The 18,185-nt window shown below is 44.5% G+C and overlaps 1 protein-coding gene across 6 annotated transcripts in view; it reads left to right on the forward strand.

The window, feature by feature from the left end:
* ZNF711 (zinc finger protein 711) overlaps positions 1–15,801 on the forward strand; it is a 47,328-nt gene extending 31,527 nt beyond the window's left edge. For 3 of the 6 annotated variants that reach the window (XM_056540425.1, XM_056540420.1, XM_056540426.1), the window contains exons 8-10: positions 2,595–2,735; positions 5,161–7,157; positions 15,639–15,801. In XM_056540425.1, coding sequence (XP_056396400.1) covers positions 2,595–2,735; positions 5,161–6,338 — 1,319 coding nt within the window. In that variant the 3' untranslated portion in view covers positions 6,339–7,157; positions 15,639–15,801. The remainder of the gene's footprint in view (positions 1–2,594; positions 2,736–5,160; positions 7,158–15,638) is intronic. The other 3 variants (XM_056540421.1, XM_056540422.1, XM_056540424.1) reach the window with 3 other exon arrangements.
* Positions 15,802–18,185: the final 2,384 nt, after the last annotated feature.

The raw sequence follows: 18,185 nt of genomic DNA on the forward strand, positions 1-18,185 counted from the left end.
CTATTTAACCCCTTAACGACCACAGACGTAAATGTATGCAATAAAACGCAAAAATAAAATTGGCCTGGTCCTTAAAGGTGTACTCTGGGATGGAAAAAGTGTCCTCTTAACTGTCCTCTATGCTGCCGGCAGTAAAAAAAAATAAAATAAAGAGATACATACCTTTCTTCGCTCCCCCGGTGCCTCCGGTAACCCTCTCCGGTCTCCGCCGCGATCCTCTTCCTGGTTGCCGGTGGTCGGTGAATCATACTGCACTCAGCCAATCACCGGCCGCAGCGAAGGCACCTGCTGCCTTGCCAAAAACGTCAGCTCAGCCAATCGCCAGCCAAGTCGGGGCTTCGCTGCGGCCGGTGATTGGCTGAGTGCAGTATGACTCACCGACCACTGGCAACCAGGAAGAGGATCGCGGCGGAGACCGGAGTGGGTTACCGGAGGCACCGGGGGAGTGAAGGAAGGTATGTATCTCTTTATTTTTTTTACTGCCGGCAGTATGGAGGACAATTTTTCCATCCCGGAGTACTCCTTTAAGGTTAAAATGGGCTTGGTCCTTAAGGGGTTTAAAAAAATCTTAATCCTTCCAGTACTTATCAGCTGCTGTATGCTCCAGAAGAAGTTTGTGTAGTTCTTTCCATTCTGACCACAGTGCTCTCTGCTGACACCTCTGTCCGTGTCAGGAACTGTCCAGAGCAGGAGCAAATCCCTATAGCAAACAATTCCTGACACAGACAGAGGTGGCAGCAGAGAGCACTGTGGTCAGACTGGAAAGAACTACACAACTTCCTCTGGAGTATACAGCAGTATACAGCAGCTAAGTACTGAAAGGGGATTTTTAAATAGAAGTAATTTACAAATCTGTAGAACTTTATGGCACTTTACTAGGTTCCTATAAAGGCATGGCTAATACTCTCTTTTATTATAAAGTAGCAGGAGATACTGTTACTGCCTATACACACTCAGATGAAGTTATACAGACTCTCCCCCTTCTTATGGAGCGTTAACTGATGTCACCGTGGACACTTATACTCCAGCTCCGCCACCTGTATTGTTTTGCCCTATGGAAACTTTGGATGACTGGCGCTGCCTGCTTCCATACACTGAATTTTGATTGCCCTTGGCGGCGGCTACGTGCAGCGTCGAGTGTCTTGTATTGTTTTGTTTTCCTGTTTTTAAGAAAAGCCTTATAAAAAAAAAAAAGTGTCCGCAGACAGTTGAGGAAAGTCGTCAAAATCTGACAACGTTGGTTGGAATGGCCAACTACCTATTGTCTATAGAGGTGACCCTACTTTCCCCTGGTGACAGATATCAGGGAGAAGAAGGATTGGACATGATGGATTTTAGCAGTTCTGTAGAATTGTTCTCACTGGGATAAGCTGGGACCAAAGGGGTCTACATGGGGTACAGGAGTCTGGAGTTTACCTTTTTAGAGGTCTGGTGTATTGTTTTTTTACCCCTGCAGGTTCAGTGTCACAGACAGAGCAGGCATTGCCATACATTTGGTAGGTGCACAGTATGATGCATTAGAGTGTAGTGAACTATAGAATAGAAGTTGTTAAAAGAACATTACTCCATAAATCTATCTTATCACTATGTAGGTGCACAATCTAATGCATTATAGTGTTGTGAACTATAGAATAGAAGTTGTTCAAAGAACATTGATCCTTAGGTCTATCTTATCACTATGTAGGTGCACAATCTAATGCATTAGAGTCTTGTGAACTATAGAATAGAAGTTGTTCGAAGAACATTACTCCATAAATCTATCTTATCACTATTTAAATTCACAATTGAATTGGGAAGCAGCCAGTTAAAGGATAAGTCTCATGATAGAAAATGTATCCCCTATCCGAAGGAGACCGGAGTGGGTTACCGGAGGCACCGGGGGAGCGAAGGAAGGTATGTTTCTCTTTATTTTTTTTTACTGCCAGCAGTATGGAGGACAATTTTTCCATCCCGGAGTACTCCTTTAAGGTTAAAATGGGCTTGGTCCTTAAGGGGTTAAAAAATCGTAATCCTTCCAGTACATATCAGCTGCTGTATGCTTTAGCACAGGAGCGCGTCACGACCCCTGCCCGAAACGGAGTCCGCCACAGTTCTATGGGAGAGTGGAAGGTTGACGAACAGCTCTCCCATAGAACTATATGAAGGGGGCGTGGCGGCCTCCGTTTCGGGGGGGGGGGGGGGGGGGGGGCGGGGTCGTGAGGCGCTCCTGTGCTAAAGCACAGGGGCTCCGTACAGGAGATCGCAGGGGGCCCCAGAGCTCGAACCCCCCACGATCTAAAACTCATCCAAAGGATAGGGGATACGTTTTCTAGCATGAGACTTATCCTTTAAGGAGATGCAGTATAGTATAATGTTTCTAAATGGGAAAAGTCCATAATCCCCTTTGCCTATGATCACTACTCTATATCACATTTCTCCAGTGCTGAGAACCTCTATAAAGCTTTACATACGCAGGCGTAATGGGTAAAATAAGTCTGAATCTACGTGACCTCCAGCAGACTTATGAATTTGGCTCTGAATGTGACACTACGCCACTTATGGATGGGCCAGGGATGACGGCACAGTCCAGTTACATATGGCATTTTCTGCTCCAGGAACCTTGGAGCCACGGCTGGAAAACAAGAATGGAACAGCGACCCAGTACCTGCAGATCTGCGACAGTACTGCCACCAGCAGAGCTCTAAAACAAAAGGCCAAGAAGAGGAGAAGAGGCGACGCCAGGCAGTGGCAGACAGGTACCGCCATTTGCAGGAAAGCAAAGGCAAAGTAGCCAGGAGTATTACGTATATTTATTTGATCGACAGCGAGTAAAGTGTCCCTGTCATTATATAAAAAAAAAAAACTTTTCACATGTTGCAGGGACATGTCATAAGTTTGTGTCTGATTCTTCAGATCCTCACCAGTGTCTCGATATAAGGCTGGGTTCACACTATGTTTTCTCCCATACGGGAGCGCATACGGCAGGGGGGAGCTAAAACCTCGCGCTCCCGTATGCGCTCCCGTATGTCATTCATTTCAATGAGCCGGCCGGAGTGAAACGTTCGGTCCGGTCGGCTCATTTTTGCGCCGTATGCGCTTTTACAACCGGACCTAAAACCGTGGTTGACCACAGTTTTAGGTCCGGTTGTAAAAGCGCATACGGCGCAAAAATGAGCCCACCGGACCGAACGTTTCACTCCGGCCGGCTCATTGAAATGAATGACATACGGGAGCGCATACGGTGACATACGGGAGCGCGAGGTTTTAGCTCCCCCCTGCCGTATGCGCTCCCGTATGGGAAAAAACGTAGTGTGAACCCAGCCTAACTGAGCTTTGGGTGCTTCACTCCCGGCTCCCTGCGATCTCTATCTCACCATGAGATGAGCCCTGAAGATCTAATATCCAGTGCAGTGAGAAGAAGATTGCAGGGAGCTGAGGAGTAAAGCGCAGCGCTGTACGCTTCCCCCAGCTATGCATTGAGATTTGTGGGAGATCTAAACACTTAGACCCTAACCAAGTGTCTCCCAACTGGGATGCCTCCAGCTGTTGCAAAACTACAACTCCCAGCATGCCCGGACAGCCGTTGGCTGTCCGGGCATGCTGGGAGTGGTAGTTTTGCAACAGCTGGAGGCACCCCAGTTGGGAATCACTGCTAGAGATGAGCGAACTTACAGTAAATTCGATTTGTCACAAACTTCTCGGCTCGGCAGTTGATGACTTATCCTGCGTAAATTAGTTCAGCCTTCAGGTGCTCCGGTGGGCTGGAAAAGGTGGATACATTGCTAGGAAAGAGTCTCCTAGGACTGTATCCACCTTTTCCAGCCCACCGGAGCACCTGAAAGCTGAACTAATTTATGCAGGAAAAGTTATTAACTGCCGAGCCGAGAAGTTCGTGACGAATCGAATTTACTGTAAGTTCGCTCATCTCTAATCACTGCCCTAACCAGTCAAAACTTTTGTTATCTTTCCTCTATCACCTGTCCAGGTAAATGGGAGAGCTAGCTTTAGAGGGGTACTCCGGTGGAAAACATTTATTTTATTTTTTTTTTTAAATCAACTGGTGCCAGAAACCTATTTGTAAATTACTTCTATTAAAAAATATGAATCCTTCCAGTACTTATCAGCTGCTGTATGCTACAGTTGAAGTTATTTTCTTTTAGAATATCTTTTCTTTCTGACCACAGTGCTCTCTGCTGACACCTATGTTCATGTCAGGAACGGTCCAGAGCAGGAGAGGTTTGCTATGGGGATTTGCTCCTTCTCTGGACAGTTCCTGACATGGACAGGGGTGTCGGCAGAGAGCAGTGTGGTCAGACAGAAAAGAAATTCGAAAAGAAAATAACTTCCTCTGGAGCATACAGCAGCTGATAAGTACTGGAAGTATTCCGATTTTTTTAATAGAAGTAATTTACAGATCGGTTTAACTTTCTGGCACCAGTTGATTTTTACAAAATTTTTTTCCACTGGAGTACCCCTTTAAGATACTAATGCCACATTCAGAGCATGCCGTGGCACTCCACATTCAGCCACGTGGAAACTTACCTTTGGTGCTCCTTGATCATGCAAGATTGGCATTCAGGGCGCACTTTTTCTTCAGAGCTTTCTAATACTGCAGCTTTAGCACTCACGTTATTTTAGGGTCTTTTTCTATCCTGCAGGATTGTTTTTTGCATTCTTTACTGCACAGCTTCCTCATCCAGTATCAACTTGTGCCCGAGAGTTTAAATATTTGTAAAAAAAAATTGCAAGACTCCAGTACTTATCAGCTGCTGTATGCCCCAGAAGAAGTTGTGTAGTCGTTCCAGTCTGATCACAGTGCTCTCTGCTGCCACCTCTGTCCATGTCAGAAACTGTCCACAGCTGTTGAGGTTTACTATGGGGATTTGCTTCTGCTCTGGACAGTTTCTGACACGGACAGAGGTGTCAGCAGAGAGCACTGTGTCTGAATGGAAAGACTACATGACTTACTTCAGGACATACAGCAGCTGATAAGTACTGGAAGGCTTAAGATTTTTAAATAGAAGTAATTCACAGTTCTGTATAACTTTCGGCACCAGTTGATTTAAAAACTTTTATCTGGAGTGCCCCTTCAATTTGGTGGGGCCACACCTAAAACATCTGCTGAATATACTTATACTTTGTTGCATTATTTTAGTTTTTGCTCTTGTGTTTTCTGCTCAGCGGTCATCATTGGTCCAGATGGGCAGCCGCTAACAGTCTACCCTTGTCACATATGTGGAAAGAAGTTTAAATCCCGAGGTTTCCTGAAACGACACATGAAGAATCACCCCGATCACATGATGAAGAAGAAGTATCAGTGCACGGACTGTGACTTCACTACCAACAAGAAGGTTAGCTTCCACAACCATCTGGAGAGCCACAAACTGAGCAGCAAAGTGGACAAGACGCACGAGTTCACAGAATACACGCGGAGGTACCGCGAGGCGAGCCCCCTCAACTCCAACAAACTCATCCTGCGAGACAAAGAGCCCAAACTCCACAAGTGCAAATATTGTGACTATGAGAGCAGTGAGCAGGGACTGCTGAACCGCCATCTGCTGGCAGTCCATAGCAAAAACTTTCCTCACGTGTGTGTCGAATGCGGAAAGGGTTTCCGGCACCCTTCCGAGCTAAAAAAACACATGAGGACACATACGGGCGAGAAGCCATACTTGTGCCACTATTGTGAATTTAGGTGTGCCGACCAGTCCAACCTAAAAACACACATTAAAAGCCGCCACGGGACAGACTTGCGGTATAAGTGTGAACAGTGCCCACAGGCGTTTACTGATGAAAAGGAACTTTTAAGGCACACAGAGCTATTTCAGGGTCACAAAACTCACCAGTGCCCTCACTGTGACCACAAGAGCACCAACTCCAGCGACCTTAAACGGCACGTCATATCTGTTCACACTAAGGACTTCCCGCACAAGTGTGAGGTGTGCGAGAAAGGGTTTCACCGTCCCTCAGAACTCAAGAAGCACAGTGAGACCCACAAGGGCAAAAAGATTCACCAGTGCCGACACTGTGACTTTAAAACGTCCGACCCCTTCATACTAAGCGGACACATCCTCTCTGTTCACACCAAGGACTTGCCCTTTAAATGTAAAAAGTGCAAACGAGGCTTCCGGCTTCAACTTGAACTCAAGAAGCACATGAAAACGCACAGCGGCAAGAAAGTGTACCAGTGCCAATACTGCGAGTACAGCACCACGGACGCATCCGGATTTAAGCGGCACGTCATCTCCATACACACAAAGGACTACCCGCATCGCTGCGAGTTCTGCAAGAAGGGATTCCGGAGGCCGTCAGAAAAAAATCAGCATATCATGAGGCACCACAAAGAGGCGATCATGTAACTGTAGCTGCCACCTAGGGCGCAGAAAGATTTCAGCCGCTTCAAAGCTGGGAACCGCAGTCTTTTTTTTTTCTTCTTCTCCCTTTTACGTTTTGCACTTTGCTGTGCGTTCCTCAGCCGTGAAGGGGTTAAATCTTTAACGTGTGAACCAACCCTGAAAAGAAAGATTCAGTTTGGGTGGGGGGGGGGGGGGATGGGGGTCTATTTTAATCTCTCCAGATCAGAAATGAGCAGTCTGTGGCTGCTCCAAACCACAAGAGAACCACAAGTACCAGCAAGCTTGGGAGGGTTGACTGTCTCCACCTCCAATGCAAAAGGCGTTATCTGTCCAGGGTTCACAATCGCTCCTTTTTTTAAAACTCTGTGCCTGAACGTTTGCAAAACTTCCCTGTTCTGCGAAACGAAGCGGTGAATGACGTGTTTTTGTGTATAAAAAGTTTACAGCGCTGCTAACACGACGTGTTGCTGGATACAGTATTGATTCAGTAGCATATATATTATTATTTTTTCTTCCCTCTCCACGATACTAAAGGTCAAATGAAGCAAGATATATAAAGGTGCTAGACAAGGCGACATTGTCCCGAGTAAGGACCTTACGTATCGTTACTACAGTGGAATGTTGTGCGGTAGGATCCTGTTTTATTGTACGTATGAGTCTGATGGAGTTTTTAAATATATAATGTAAATAAATATATATTATATCTATAGATGGAAGAATTATACCAGAACTTTTAGCACTTTTATCTCTTGTCGAAAGCGTCTTGTGCGAGTGAGGGACGGCAGGAGATGGTCTCGGTTTGGCACAACTACTGCAATACTAGTGAGTTCTCTTATAAGGAATATAGTTATATATATATAAGAATTAATTTAAAAAAAAAAAGTGTTTTGTGTGTACACATATACAGTGATCCCTCAACTTACAATGGCCTCAACATACAATAGTTTCAACATACAATGGTCTTTTCTGGACCATTGTAAGTTGAAACCAGACTCCACATACAATGACAATCTGGACAAAGACAGCCCAGATCTGTGAAACTTGTCAATGGCCGAGAGAACTGACCAATCAGAATGGGCAATTTACTGGTAAAAACATACTGAAGCGTATGCACTGACTGGTGTCTGGTAGCGCCCCCTACAGTACAGGGAGGTATTACATGTTCTGTACTCTTTACCTGTATTACTGATGCGTATGCACTGACTGGTGTCTGGTAGCGCCCCCTACAGTACAGGGAGGTATTACATGTTCTGTACTCTTTACCTGTACCAGGGTTACCTGCTCCTTTGGACACCAGGTGAGGGCGACTCCATGTTACTTTTTTAGGACATTGTGTACTGTACAGGACCCAGAAGAAGCTCCTGTTCTCTCCGGGCATGCTGGGAGTTGTAGTTTTGGAACAGCTGGAGGCTCCCTGCTTTGACATAGACAATGATTTACAGCTCCCAGCAGATCTTTCTTACTTTTATATGTTATATATATATATATATATATATATATATATATATATAATTAGTTATCTACTTATTTTTCTTTAATTTTCACATTTTCCTATTTTTGGATGACATTTTGGGGCTTTAGAACCAATTACCAGGTTTCCATAGAGTTCTGGTCTCAACATACAATGGTTTCAACATACAATGATCGTCCCAGAACCAATTAATATTGTAACTTGAGGGACCTCTGTACATATATATATAATATGCACACACATACACATATACAGTGGTCTCCAAATTATGGCCCTCCAGCTGTTGCAAAACTACAACTCACAGCCTGCCCGGACAGCCGTTGGCTGTCCGGGCAGGCTGTGAGTTGTAGTTTTGCAACAGCTGGAGGGCCATCATTTTCAATTAGCTCATGGAACAGGGTCTGGGCCCAAGAGCTGACACTCATGACAATTGCACATTCCAATATCTAAATATCCTTTATAATCAAATTCCAAGCAATTCCTCAGTTTTGCAGTATTTGTCCTGTAACCTTCACCCCGACCACTGACTGGATCAGTACAACAGCCTCAATTCTGTCAAATGAAAGGAATCACCCGTAATTCCAAGCTGTGGCGTAACCCGTAAAGTGCGTTCCCCCCCCCCCCCCCCCCCCCCCCCCCCCATCAGCCTTTGCAGTGAAGGGGCTGCAGATTCACCGGTTTCCAGTGAACATTTACGCACCCCCCCCCCCCCCCCCCCGTTCTCAGAGTAACGCTGTGTGTTTGTTAGCATGCCGCCGACCAAACCGCACTCCATAAACCACGGCCCAGGGCTACTTCAGACGAGTCCTGCAACAATGAACGTTTTGTGTGTCTTTTATTACTTTGATATGTGTTGTGTGGGACGTCCGTCACCGGTACAGACTCTTATAGTGCACGATATATCCAGAGAATGCATAAAAACGTGTGGATTCAGCTGCATCCGCCAACTCCAGATGCCTAATCACAATCTAATGACCAGTTCTGGAGAATTATGGGATATCCTTGAAGGGGTACTCTGCCGGAAAACATCTTATAAGAGGTTTGATCCACAGGGGTCCCGCCGCTGGGGACCCCCGCGATCTCTGGGCCGGCAGCGGCGGCGTCTGGAACACAGAAGCTTGGAGCTTCCGTGTTTGTGACGCCATGCCACGCCCCCTCTATTCATGTCTTTGGGAGGGGGCATATTGGCTAATACATAGCCGTCACGCCTCCTCTTATAGACAGGAATGGAGGGGGCGTGGCGGCAATAGTCGCCAGTCATCCGGCACGGAGCGGAGTTCGCTCCATGCACCCGATGACTAGGGTGCCACCACCGCGGAGGTGCTGATGACTGGGGTGCCCCCGCGATTAGACATCTTATCCCCTATCCTTTGGATAGGGGATAAGATGTTTTCCAGTGGAGTAACCCTTTGAAGTGATTTCTGTGTGGAGCCCAGATGTTCAGACTGCGGAATTTCTGCACGAATATTCCATATGGACAAGCCGCTGCAGTAGGGTCCCATTGATTTCACACAGCAGAATTTCCGCAGCAGATGTTTCTACCACGGAAATCCCGATTCCAGAATCCGCGGCTAGAACAGACATATCCATTCTTTTTGCGGAATGTGCTCGGAAATGCATTGCCATCCATGAGATGGCACATTTCCAAGCGCCCGCCGGATCATTCAGATTTGCAGAATGTGCACCCGTGTTTTCTGGGCGGACATTCCTTACGCAAGCGGCTGTGTGAACATAGACTAAAAGGGTTTGGGGTGAGCTGCCCCTCCCCCATTACTCCCCCCGTTGATTGCTTATTTCTGTTGTTAAATTGTAATTATTATTCTAAAAGAATATACAGGGAATATACACTAATATAAGCCCTGAGTATATTGTTGATCTTTTATTAGTGGAGGAAACCCTGCTATCTTTATTTTAGTGTATTTTAGTAATCCTATTAAAACTTAAAGGGGTACTCCGGTGAAAAACTTTTTTTTTTTTTTTTTTTAAATCAACTGGTGCCAGAAAGTTAAACAGATTTGTAAATTACTTCTATTAAAAAATCTTAATCCTTCACATACTTATTAGCTGCTGAATACTACAGCGGAAATTCTTTTCTTTTTGAAACACAGAGCTCTCTGCTGACATCATGAGCACAGTGCTCTCTGCTGACATCTCTGTCCATTTTAGGAACTGTCTAGAACAGCATATGTGTGCTATGGGGATTTCCTTTTACTCTGGACAGTTCCTAAAATGGACATAGATGTCAGCAGAGAGCTCTGTTTTCCAAAAAGAAAATAATTTCTGCTGTAGTATTCAGCAGCTAATAAGTACTGGAAGGATTAAGATTTTTTTAATAGAAGAAGAATTTACAAATCTGTTTAACTTTCTGGCACCAGTTGATTTAAAAAAAAAAAAAGTTTTTCACCAGAGTACCCCTTTAAGTTTTAATTCACACCGTAATGAATGTTATAAAATTACATCATCCAAACCTGAAATAGAAGATCTGTACCAAAGCCCGTGTCTGTCATGTGCTGGGGTCTTTTGTGGCAGTAATACATTACACCGCATTAAAGGGGTACTCCGGTGTAAAAAAAAATACATTTTCCTAATCAACTGGTGCCACAAAGTTAAACAGATTTGTAAATTACTTCTATTTAAAAATCTTAATCCTTCCAGTACTTATCAGCTGCTGTATGTTCCATGGGAAGTTTAATTTCTTTCTGGAGATCTTTTCTGTCTGATCACAGTGCTCTCTGCTGACACCTCCGTCCGTATCAGGAACTGGCCAGAGTAGAGGGGTTTACTATGGGGATTTGCTTCTACTCTGGACAGTTCCTGATATGGACAGAGGTGTCAGCAGAGAGCACTGAAAAGAACTCCAGAAAGAAATACAACTTCCGGTGTAGTCTATAGCAGCTGATAAGTTCTGGAAGGATTAAGATTTTGAAATAGAAATAATTTACAAATCTGTTTAACTTTGTGGCACCAGTGGATTCGAAATTATTTTTTTCCAACAGAGTACCCCTTTAATGACAAGGTATGGCTTCTCTGCACCGCTTAGTGCAGTGTTTTCCAACCAGGGTGCCTCCAGCTGTTGCAAAACTACAACTCCCAGCATGCTCGGACAGCCTTCGGCTGTCCGAGCATGCAGGGAGTTGTAGTTTTGCAACAGCTGGAGGCACCCTGGTTGGGAAACGCTGCCTTAGTGGAATTTCTAAACAGAAAAAATTCCGTTGCTGCAGCTTCTCATTGTGTTCAATGGGAATCTGCTTCATCGTGCACATAGCAGAATTTCCACCATAGAAATTCAAATTCTGGACTCTGCAGAAAGAATGAAACACGTTCATTATTTCTGTGAAATCCGCTATGGAGATGGCCTACAAAATGTCCCCCCAGAAATTCCACCATGTGAAAGGGTCCTTAAAGGGGTCACTGTCATGTCCCGCCCCCTCAATGCAAGTCACGCCCCCTCCCATAGACTTGCATTGAGGGGGCGGGATGTGATATCATGAGGGGCGCGGCTATAACCTCACGAGCTCCCGGAGTCGGCTCCAGCGTTCGGAACAGTTTGTTCCAAACACTGAGCAGCGGAGTACCCCTTTTAAGGTTATGTCTGCTGGGAAAATTCAACTGAAAAATTCCACAAAACTAACTGCACATTGAATTGAATGGGATTTCCGCTATCCCATTTCCACTGCAGAATTTCGACTGCAGAAATTCTGCAGCCCTAAATTCTGCTCTCCGGATTCTGAAAAACATTTGAACGTGTCCTCAAATTTTGCAGAATCCCATTGAAGTTGATGGGGCTTGGAGTTTCATCAGAATTCTGTGTTTTTAGCACAGAGATATTCTGCTCAGATTCCGCAGCAAGCTTTTCAGGATGGAATTTGAGCAGGATCACAGAATTTCTGCCCTGTGAACATAGCCTTAGGCCCCTTTCACACTACCGCTATGTTCCTGCCTTCTGACACCAGTTATTCAGCAATAACGGGTCATGAAAAAATTATGAAATAACTGAATACAACGGATGATAACTGATGACCAATTTTAACGGACATGTGTATCCATCCGTTATCATCCGTTATAGTCCGTTATTTTATTTCCGTTATTTTATTTCCATGTGACTTCCTGGTTCTGATGCTGTACTGAGCATGCTCAGTAGCAATAATGGATCATAACGGAATATAAAAATAACGTATGGTGTCCATTTTAGGACATCGTCCGTCATCAGCCGTAACTCCGTCCCGCAAAACAGCGTCCCGCCTCCTCCCTCACACCAATCGCCACCATCCATCAGCCACAACTCCCTCCTCCCTTGTCCAAAAAGGGTTCTCCTCCCTCAGATGAAACTAGCTGCCACTTAGCAGAGCCGACACTGCACAGCATGTATAGCAGAGTCGTAACTGTGAAACTTGCACATGTACCACAGGCACTACACAACCGACATTTATCATTGTCTTCAGACTGGTTTTTGTGTCTAGAAAAGGCGCAAACAGGGTTTATTTGCGCCTTTTGGTTTACACATTTCTGCTGATTTTGAGTTGCAACCCACTGATTTTGGCAATACACAAGATATGGACGGGTTTTATGAACTGCACCTTTTTGTAAAAAGGTGCAAAAAAGGTGCAAGGCCACTGAAAAGTCTCGAAAACTACACCAGCCCAGACTTAGCTTAGCTTTTTGGTGTATGTGAAGAGAGAAATTTCGGACTTGCGCAACATGTATCAAATACTCTGTGACCATTTAATAGATTTGGTGCTTCTGCACATTACAGCACACAAAAAAAAAGGTGTAGAAAAATGCTTCACTTACACCTACAATGATAAATGCTTCACCTACACCTACAATGATAAATGCTTCACTTACACCTACAATGATAAATGCTTCACTTACACCTACAATGATAAATGCTTCACCTACACCTACAATGATAAATGCTTCACCTACAACTACAATGATAAATGCTTCACCTACACCTACAATGATAAATGCTTCACTTACACCTACAATAATAAATGCTTCACTTACACCTACAATGATAAATGCTTCACTTACACCTACAATGATAAATGCTTCACTTACACCTACAATGATAAATGCTTCACTTACACCTACAATGATAAATGCTTCACTTACACCTACAATGATAAATGCTTCACTTACACCTACAATGATAAATGCTTCACCTACACCTACAATGATAAATGGTTCACCTACACCTACAATGATAAATGCCCCCTACATGTTCTACAGGGTCTGTATAGCAGAGCCGACACAGAATAGCATGTATAGCAGAACCCGTATAGCAGAGTCAACACTAATTCGGCTCTGCTATACGGCAGGAAGTTTTTCGTCTGAGGGATAATAGAGTTTTGGAGGAGGGAGTTGTTGCTGATGACTGACTGAGATTGGTCTGAGGCTGGACGCTGTTTTGCCTGACGCGGGACGGAGTTACGACTGACGATGTCCTAAAATGGACGCCGAAATAACGGACAATAACGGATGTCATTTGTGAACATCAGTAACCCATAGACCTTAGTGTAAAAAATTTTACGTCCGTTACTTAATCGTCATTTTTGACGGGACAAAAATTACTGCATTCACCGTTATTTGCCCCGTCAAAAATATTGGACGTTAACTGGACATAACCGATTCTAAAATATGGTCAGAAATCCCATTGAAATGTATGGGATTTTTTGACGGCCGTTTTATGGACTTTCTGGTGGGAGTTCATGATGGAAATGATTGCAGGAACACAACGGTAGTGTAACAGGGGCCTTATAGTTACATCCCTGCCGATTTGTTGCAGATAGTTCTTTGACCTTTTCAATCATCTGAAAGGGATTTCTAACATTCTATGTACTTTTTCCAAATACAACCTCTCTTAAATTTGCCCTAAGAGTATTTTACACTGCGGATCCGCCGCTGAAGGACCACTACAGGGTGCCTTTAGATGTGCCTAGTAGGAGCGGCAATACGCGGCTACAAACAGACACACTACGACTGCTCTTGGCCTAGCTCAGGGAGCAGGGGGAGCAGCTGCGATGTGTGCGAGTACACTGCGCATGCGCGGCGTCTCCCACATCAGTGTGTGTGCTCGTATCGGCGTATTGCTCCGAGCAGGCACATCTAAAGGCACCCTGTAGCGGTCTTTCTGCAGCAGAAGATCTGCAGCGTAAAATACATTGTGGATCCGCCCGTTTGAACGTACCCTAACGCTGGTTTCAAACTTGTGTAATACTGGCAAATTCTTGGCATCCTGGCAAATTTGGCTGTGAGCCCTGGCACAATCACAGATAATGGATTGAGCAGGATCCTCTCTTCTGTGAATCCAGCGCTGGGAGAGGTATGATACTTACTATAGTTTTCAGTAGTGATGAGCGGCAGGGGCCATATTCGAATTCGCGATATTTCGCGAATATATTGATGATTATTCATCCTATGTTCGTGAAATTAGCATATTCGCTATGTTCATTCTCTTTGTTTTTCAATGCGGAAATTCGCATGGAAAATTTGCATGTGAAGGAAAAAAAAAAAACAGACCCACAAGATAGATCCCTATTCGCATGGAAAATTTGCATAAAAATTTGCATGTGAAAAAAAAAAAAACACGAATATTCGTCATTACGATTATATAGCACTATATTCTAAATATTTGCGAAATGGCAAAGTGCCGATATTCACGGTAAAAATTTGCATTATGAATATTTGTGCTCCACACTAGAGATGAGCGAACTTACAGTAAATTTGATTCGTCACGAACTTCTCTGCTCGGCAGTTGATGACTTTTCCTGCATAAATTAGTTCAGCTTTCCAATGCTCCGGTGGGCTGGAAAAGGTGGATACAGTCCTAGGAGACTCTTTCCTAGGACTGTATCGACCTTTTCCAGCCCACGGGAGCACCTGAAGGCTGAACTAATTTACGCAGGAAAGGTCATCAACTGCCGAGCCGAGAAGTTCGTGACGAATCGAATTTACTGTACGTTCGCTCATCTCTACTCAACACTATTCAGTAGCTTCTCTGTTTTGCTTTGCCTGTTGTCTTACTCTGCATTCTCCTCCTCCCCTCTACATAGACATCTATGGGTAGTTGTAACCTGATCCCTCAGTGAGCTCATTTAAGCAGTTCTTCGGAGTGGATGAAAAGTTTAAATAAGGGGTTGGAAAGAAGCTTAAATAAGTGGAGAAAGAGTGTGACTATGAAATTTCTTGAACTATTTGTGCAAAGTATTTGCGCTTTGGATCCGGCATCCTCAGACATCCATGCTTATATTCCAGCATCACTGATTCTGCATTCTACAGATCCATCACAGTGGTCTCCAAACTGTGGACCTCCAGCTGTTGCAAAACTACAATTCCCAGCATGCCCGGACAGCCAACGGCTGTCTGGGCATGCTGGGAATTGTAGTTTTGCAACAGCTGGAGGTCTGCAGTATGAAGAGCACTGACCTACCACCTACCCGTGATGCCTGATATCGAAGACCAATGGTCGTGCTGGGACCTGTAGTGATAATATGGACACATGTGCCTGTATTATGTCCGATATTGGCCGAAATGAACCCAATTTTTACTGGGGCTGTGTGCGCTGGGATTCCTTTCTATTCCTCAGTAGCCGGGTGGTTGGATGTGGAGGTCGTTGTTGCGCGCTGTAGCGGAGCGCCATCTTGTACATTATAGGGGTCTGTGCTGGTGACAGATTCCTTTTGTTTGCACTATTATACAGAACGAGAAATGTTAACATTTTGTTTCTCTTTTACCTGTTTTGCTTGTTTGTTTTTTTTTGTTGTCCGTTTTCAACTTTTTTTTTTTTTGAGGATCAATTCCACTTTTTATTTTTTTTTATTTTATTTCAGGTAACCAGTTCCTCTCTGGAATAAGCAGTAATGTGGCAGTGTGTGGGTGTAAATGACGTACACGTTGTAAGATAAGGTTGTCCATGTTCACGTGCGGATATTTGTGTTTCCTCATCATAATGAGCATCAAAAATAAAGAGCAGTATCTTGCATTTTATTTCCCTTTTTTGACTCGAGTGGGTTTACTGAGCAAATGTGATCGTCGTGTGTCTCTCCTTATGGCTTAAACCTCACCGCCATGCTGGGTTACATTCTAAAGTCTACTTATGTTTTACTGAACCTGAGTTACGTCAGGTCTTAAAGGGGGTACTTCCCCTTAGATATCTTATCCCCTATCCAAAGGAATAGGGGATAAGATGTTTGATCGCAGGGGTCCCGTCACAGCACCCCAGAACTGTGCTCCGTGCCAGGTGACTGGCGATGCGGGTCGGAGGCTTGTGACGTCACAGTCACGCCCCCTCAATGCAAGTCTATGGGAGGGGGCGTGATCGCCGTCATGCTCCCTCTCATAGACTTGCATTGAGGGGGCGTGACCATGACGTGACAAGCCTCCAGCGCTAAACCAGACTCTTTAAAACGAACGCCTGGTGCAGCAGGACCGCTGTGATCAGACAGCGGAATGTCCCTGCGGAATATTCCGCAGAATTCGGCACAGACATTCCACCATGTGAACATACCTTAAAGAGGTTCTCAGATTTATTTATTTTTTTTAAATCAACTGGTGCCAGAAAGTTAAACAGATTTGTAAATTACTTCTGCTAAAAAATCTTCATCCTTCCAGTACTTATTAGCTGCTGAATACTACAGAGGAATTTTTTTCTTCTTTTTGGAACACAGTGCTCTCTGCTGACATCTCTGTCCATTTTAGGAACTGTCCAGAGCAGCATATATGTTTGCCATGGGGATTTTCTCCTACTCTGGACAGTTCTTAAAATGGACAGAGATGTCAGCAGAGAGCACTGTGCTTGTGATGTCAGCACTGTGTTGCAAAAAGCAAAGAATTTCCTCTGTAGTATTCAGCAGCTAATAAGTACTGGAAGGATTAAGATTTTTTTATAGAAGTCATTTACAAATCTGTTTTAACTTTCTGGCACCAGTTGATTAAATAAAAAAATTCGGAGTACCCCTTTAAGGTATGTTCACATGGTGGAATGTCTGTGCCGAATTCTGCAGGAATATTCTGCACGGACATTCCGCTGCTGCGTTGATTTCAGCGAGATTCTGCTGCACTGTTCACATGGTGAAATTTCCACGGAAATCCCAATTCCGGCGTCTGGAAATATAATAGACACGTCCTATCTTTTTTTTGCAGATTTTGCTTGGAAATGCATTGGCGTCTATGAGACGGCACATTTCCAAGCGGTCCTAGCACCCGCTGGATTATCCAAATAAGCGGAATGCCCACACCTGGACATTCCGCACGTTTTACGCCGTGTGAACGTGACCTTATACTCCAGTTACATATAGAGCTGCAACGCAATTTTGCTTGAAAGCAGTCCTCATGGTGCTGTCTGAGACTCCCCAATGCACAATGTGCTTTGCAATGAACTGATTAATAAATAAATAATAAGAATAATAATTTAAAAAAAACTACAATACAACTTTTCAAAGTACATGGTGTAAACGGCTGTCCGGGCATGCTGGGAGTTGTGGTTCTGGAATACCTGGAGGGCCACACTTTGGTTGGGAAAACACTGGCGCACACAGTGGTCTCCAGTGTACCTCCAGCTGTTGCAAAACTACAAATCCCAGCATGCCCGGACAGCCAAAGGTGTGTTGTAGGGTTTTTATTGCCAAATCAATTCATTACAAAGTACATGGTGTACACCAGTGGTCCCCAAACTGTAGACCTCCAGCTGCTGCAAAACTACAATTCCCAGCATGCCCGGACCGCCTTTGGCGGTCCGGGCATGCTGGGAGTTGTAGTTTTGCAACAGCTGGAGACACCCTGGTTGGGAAACACTGCTGTACACCCTATATCTACCTCGATGCGATCCGTCCTGTGTACAAACTACGAACTAGCAGGAGGCAGCAGGGGATCCTGAGTCTCTACAATGTAGTGTTAATAGCTAACAGAATGCGGAATACAGCTCCGGCTGTAAATGGATAAGTTTATATGTTTAGTACATAATATTCCATTTATAGATACAAATAGTCCCGGCACAGTCTTATCATATTAAATTTTTTTTTATTTTAGAATAAATTCCATTCATCAGCATCAGCCTATAAAAAGCTGCAGCAGTAAATGCAGAATATGCACAGACTATCAGCAAGCAGTCGGCGTTTACAGGTATCCAACACCTTCCACCATCTGACGGGAGATATCACTAGAGATGAGCGAACTTACAGTAAATTCGATTCGTCACGGACTTCTCGGCTCGGCAGTTGATGACTTTTCCTGCATAAATTAGTTCAGCTTTGCGGTGCTCCCGTGGGCTGGAAAAGGTGGATACAGTCCTAGGAGACTCTTTCCTAGGACTGTATCCACCTTTTCCGGCCCACCGGAGCACCTGAAAGCTGAACTAATTTACGCAGGATAAAGTCATC

This window comes from Hyla sarda, chromosome 9 (genome assembly GCF_029499605.1).
Source record: "Hyla sarda isolate aHylSar1 chromosome 9, aHylSar1.hap1, whole genome shotgun sequence".
NCBI classification, from domain to species: Eukaryota; Metazoa; Chordata; class Amphibia; order Anura; family Hylidae; genus Hyla; species Hyla sarda.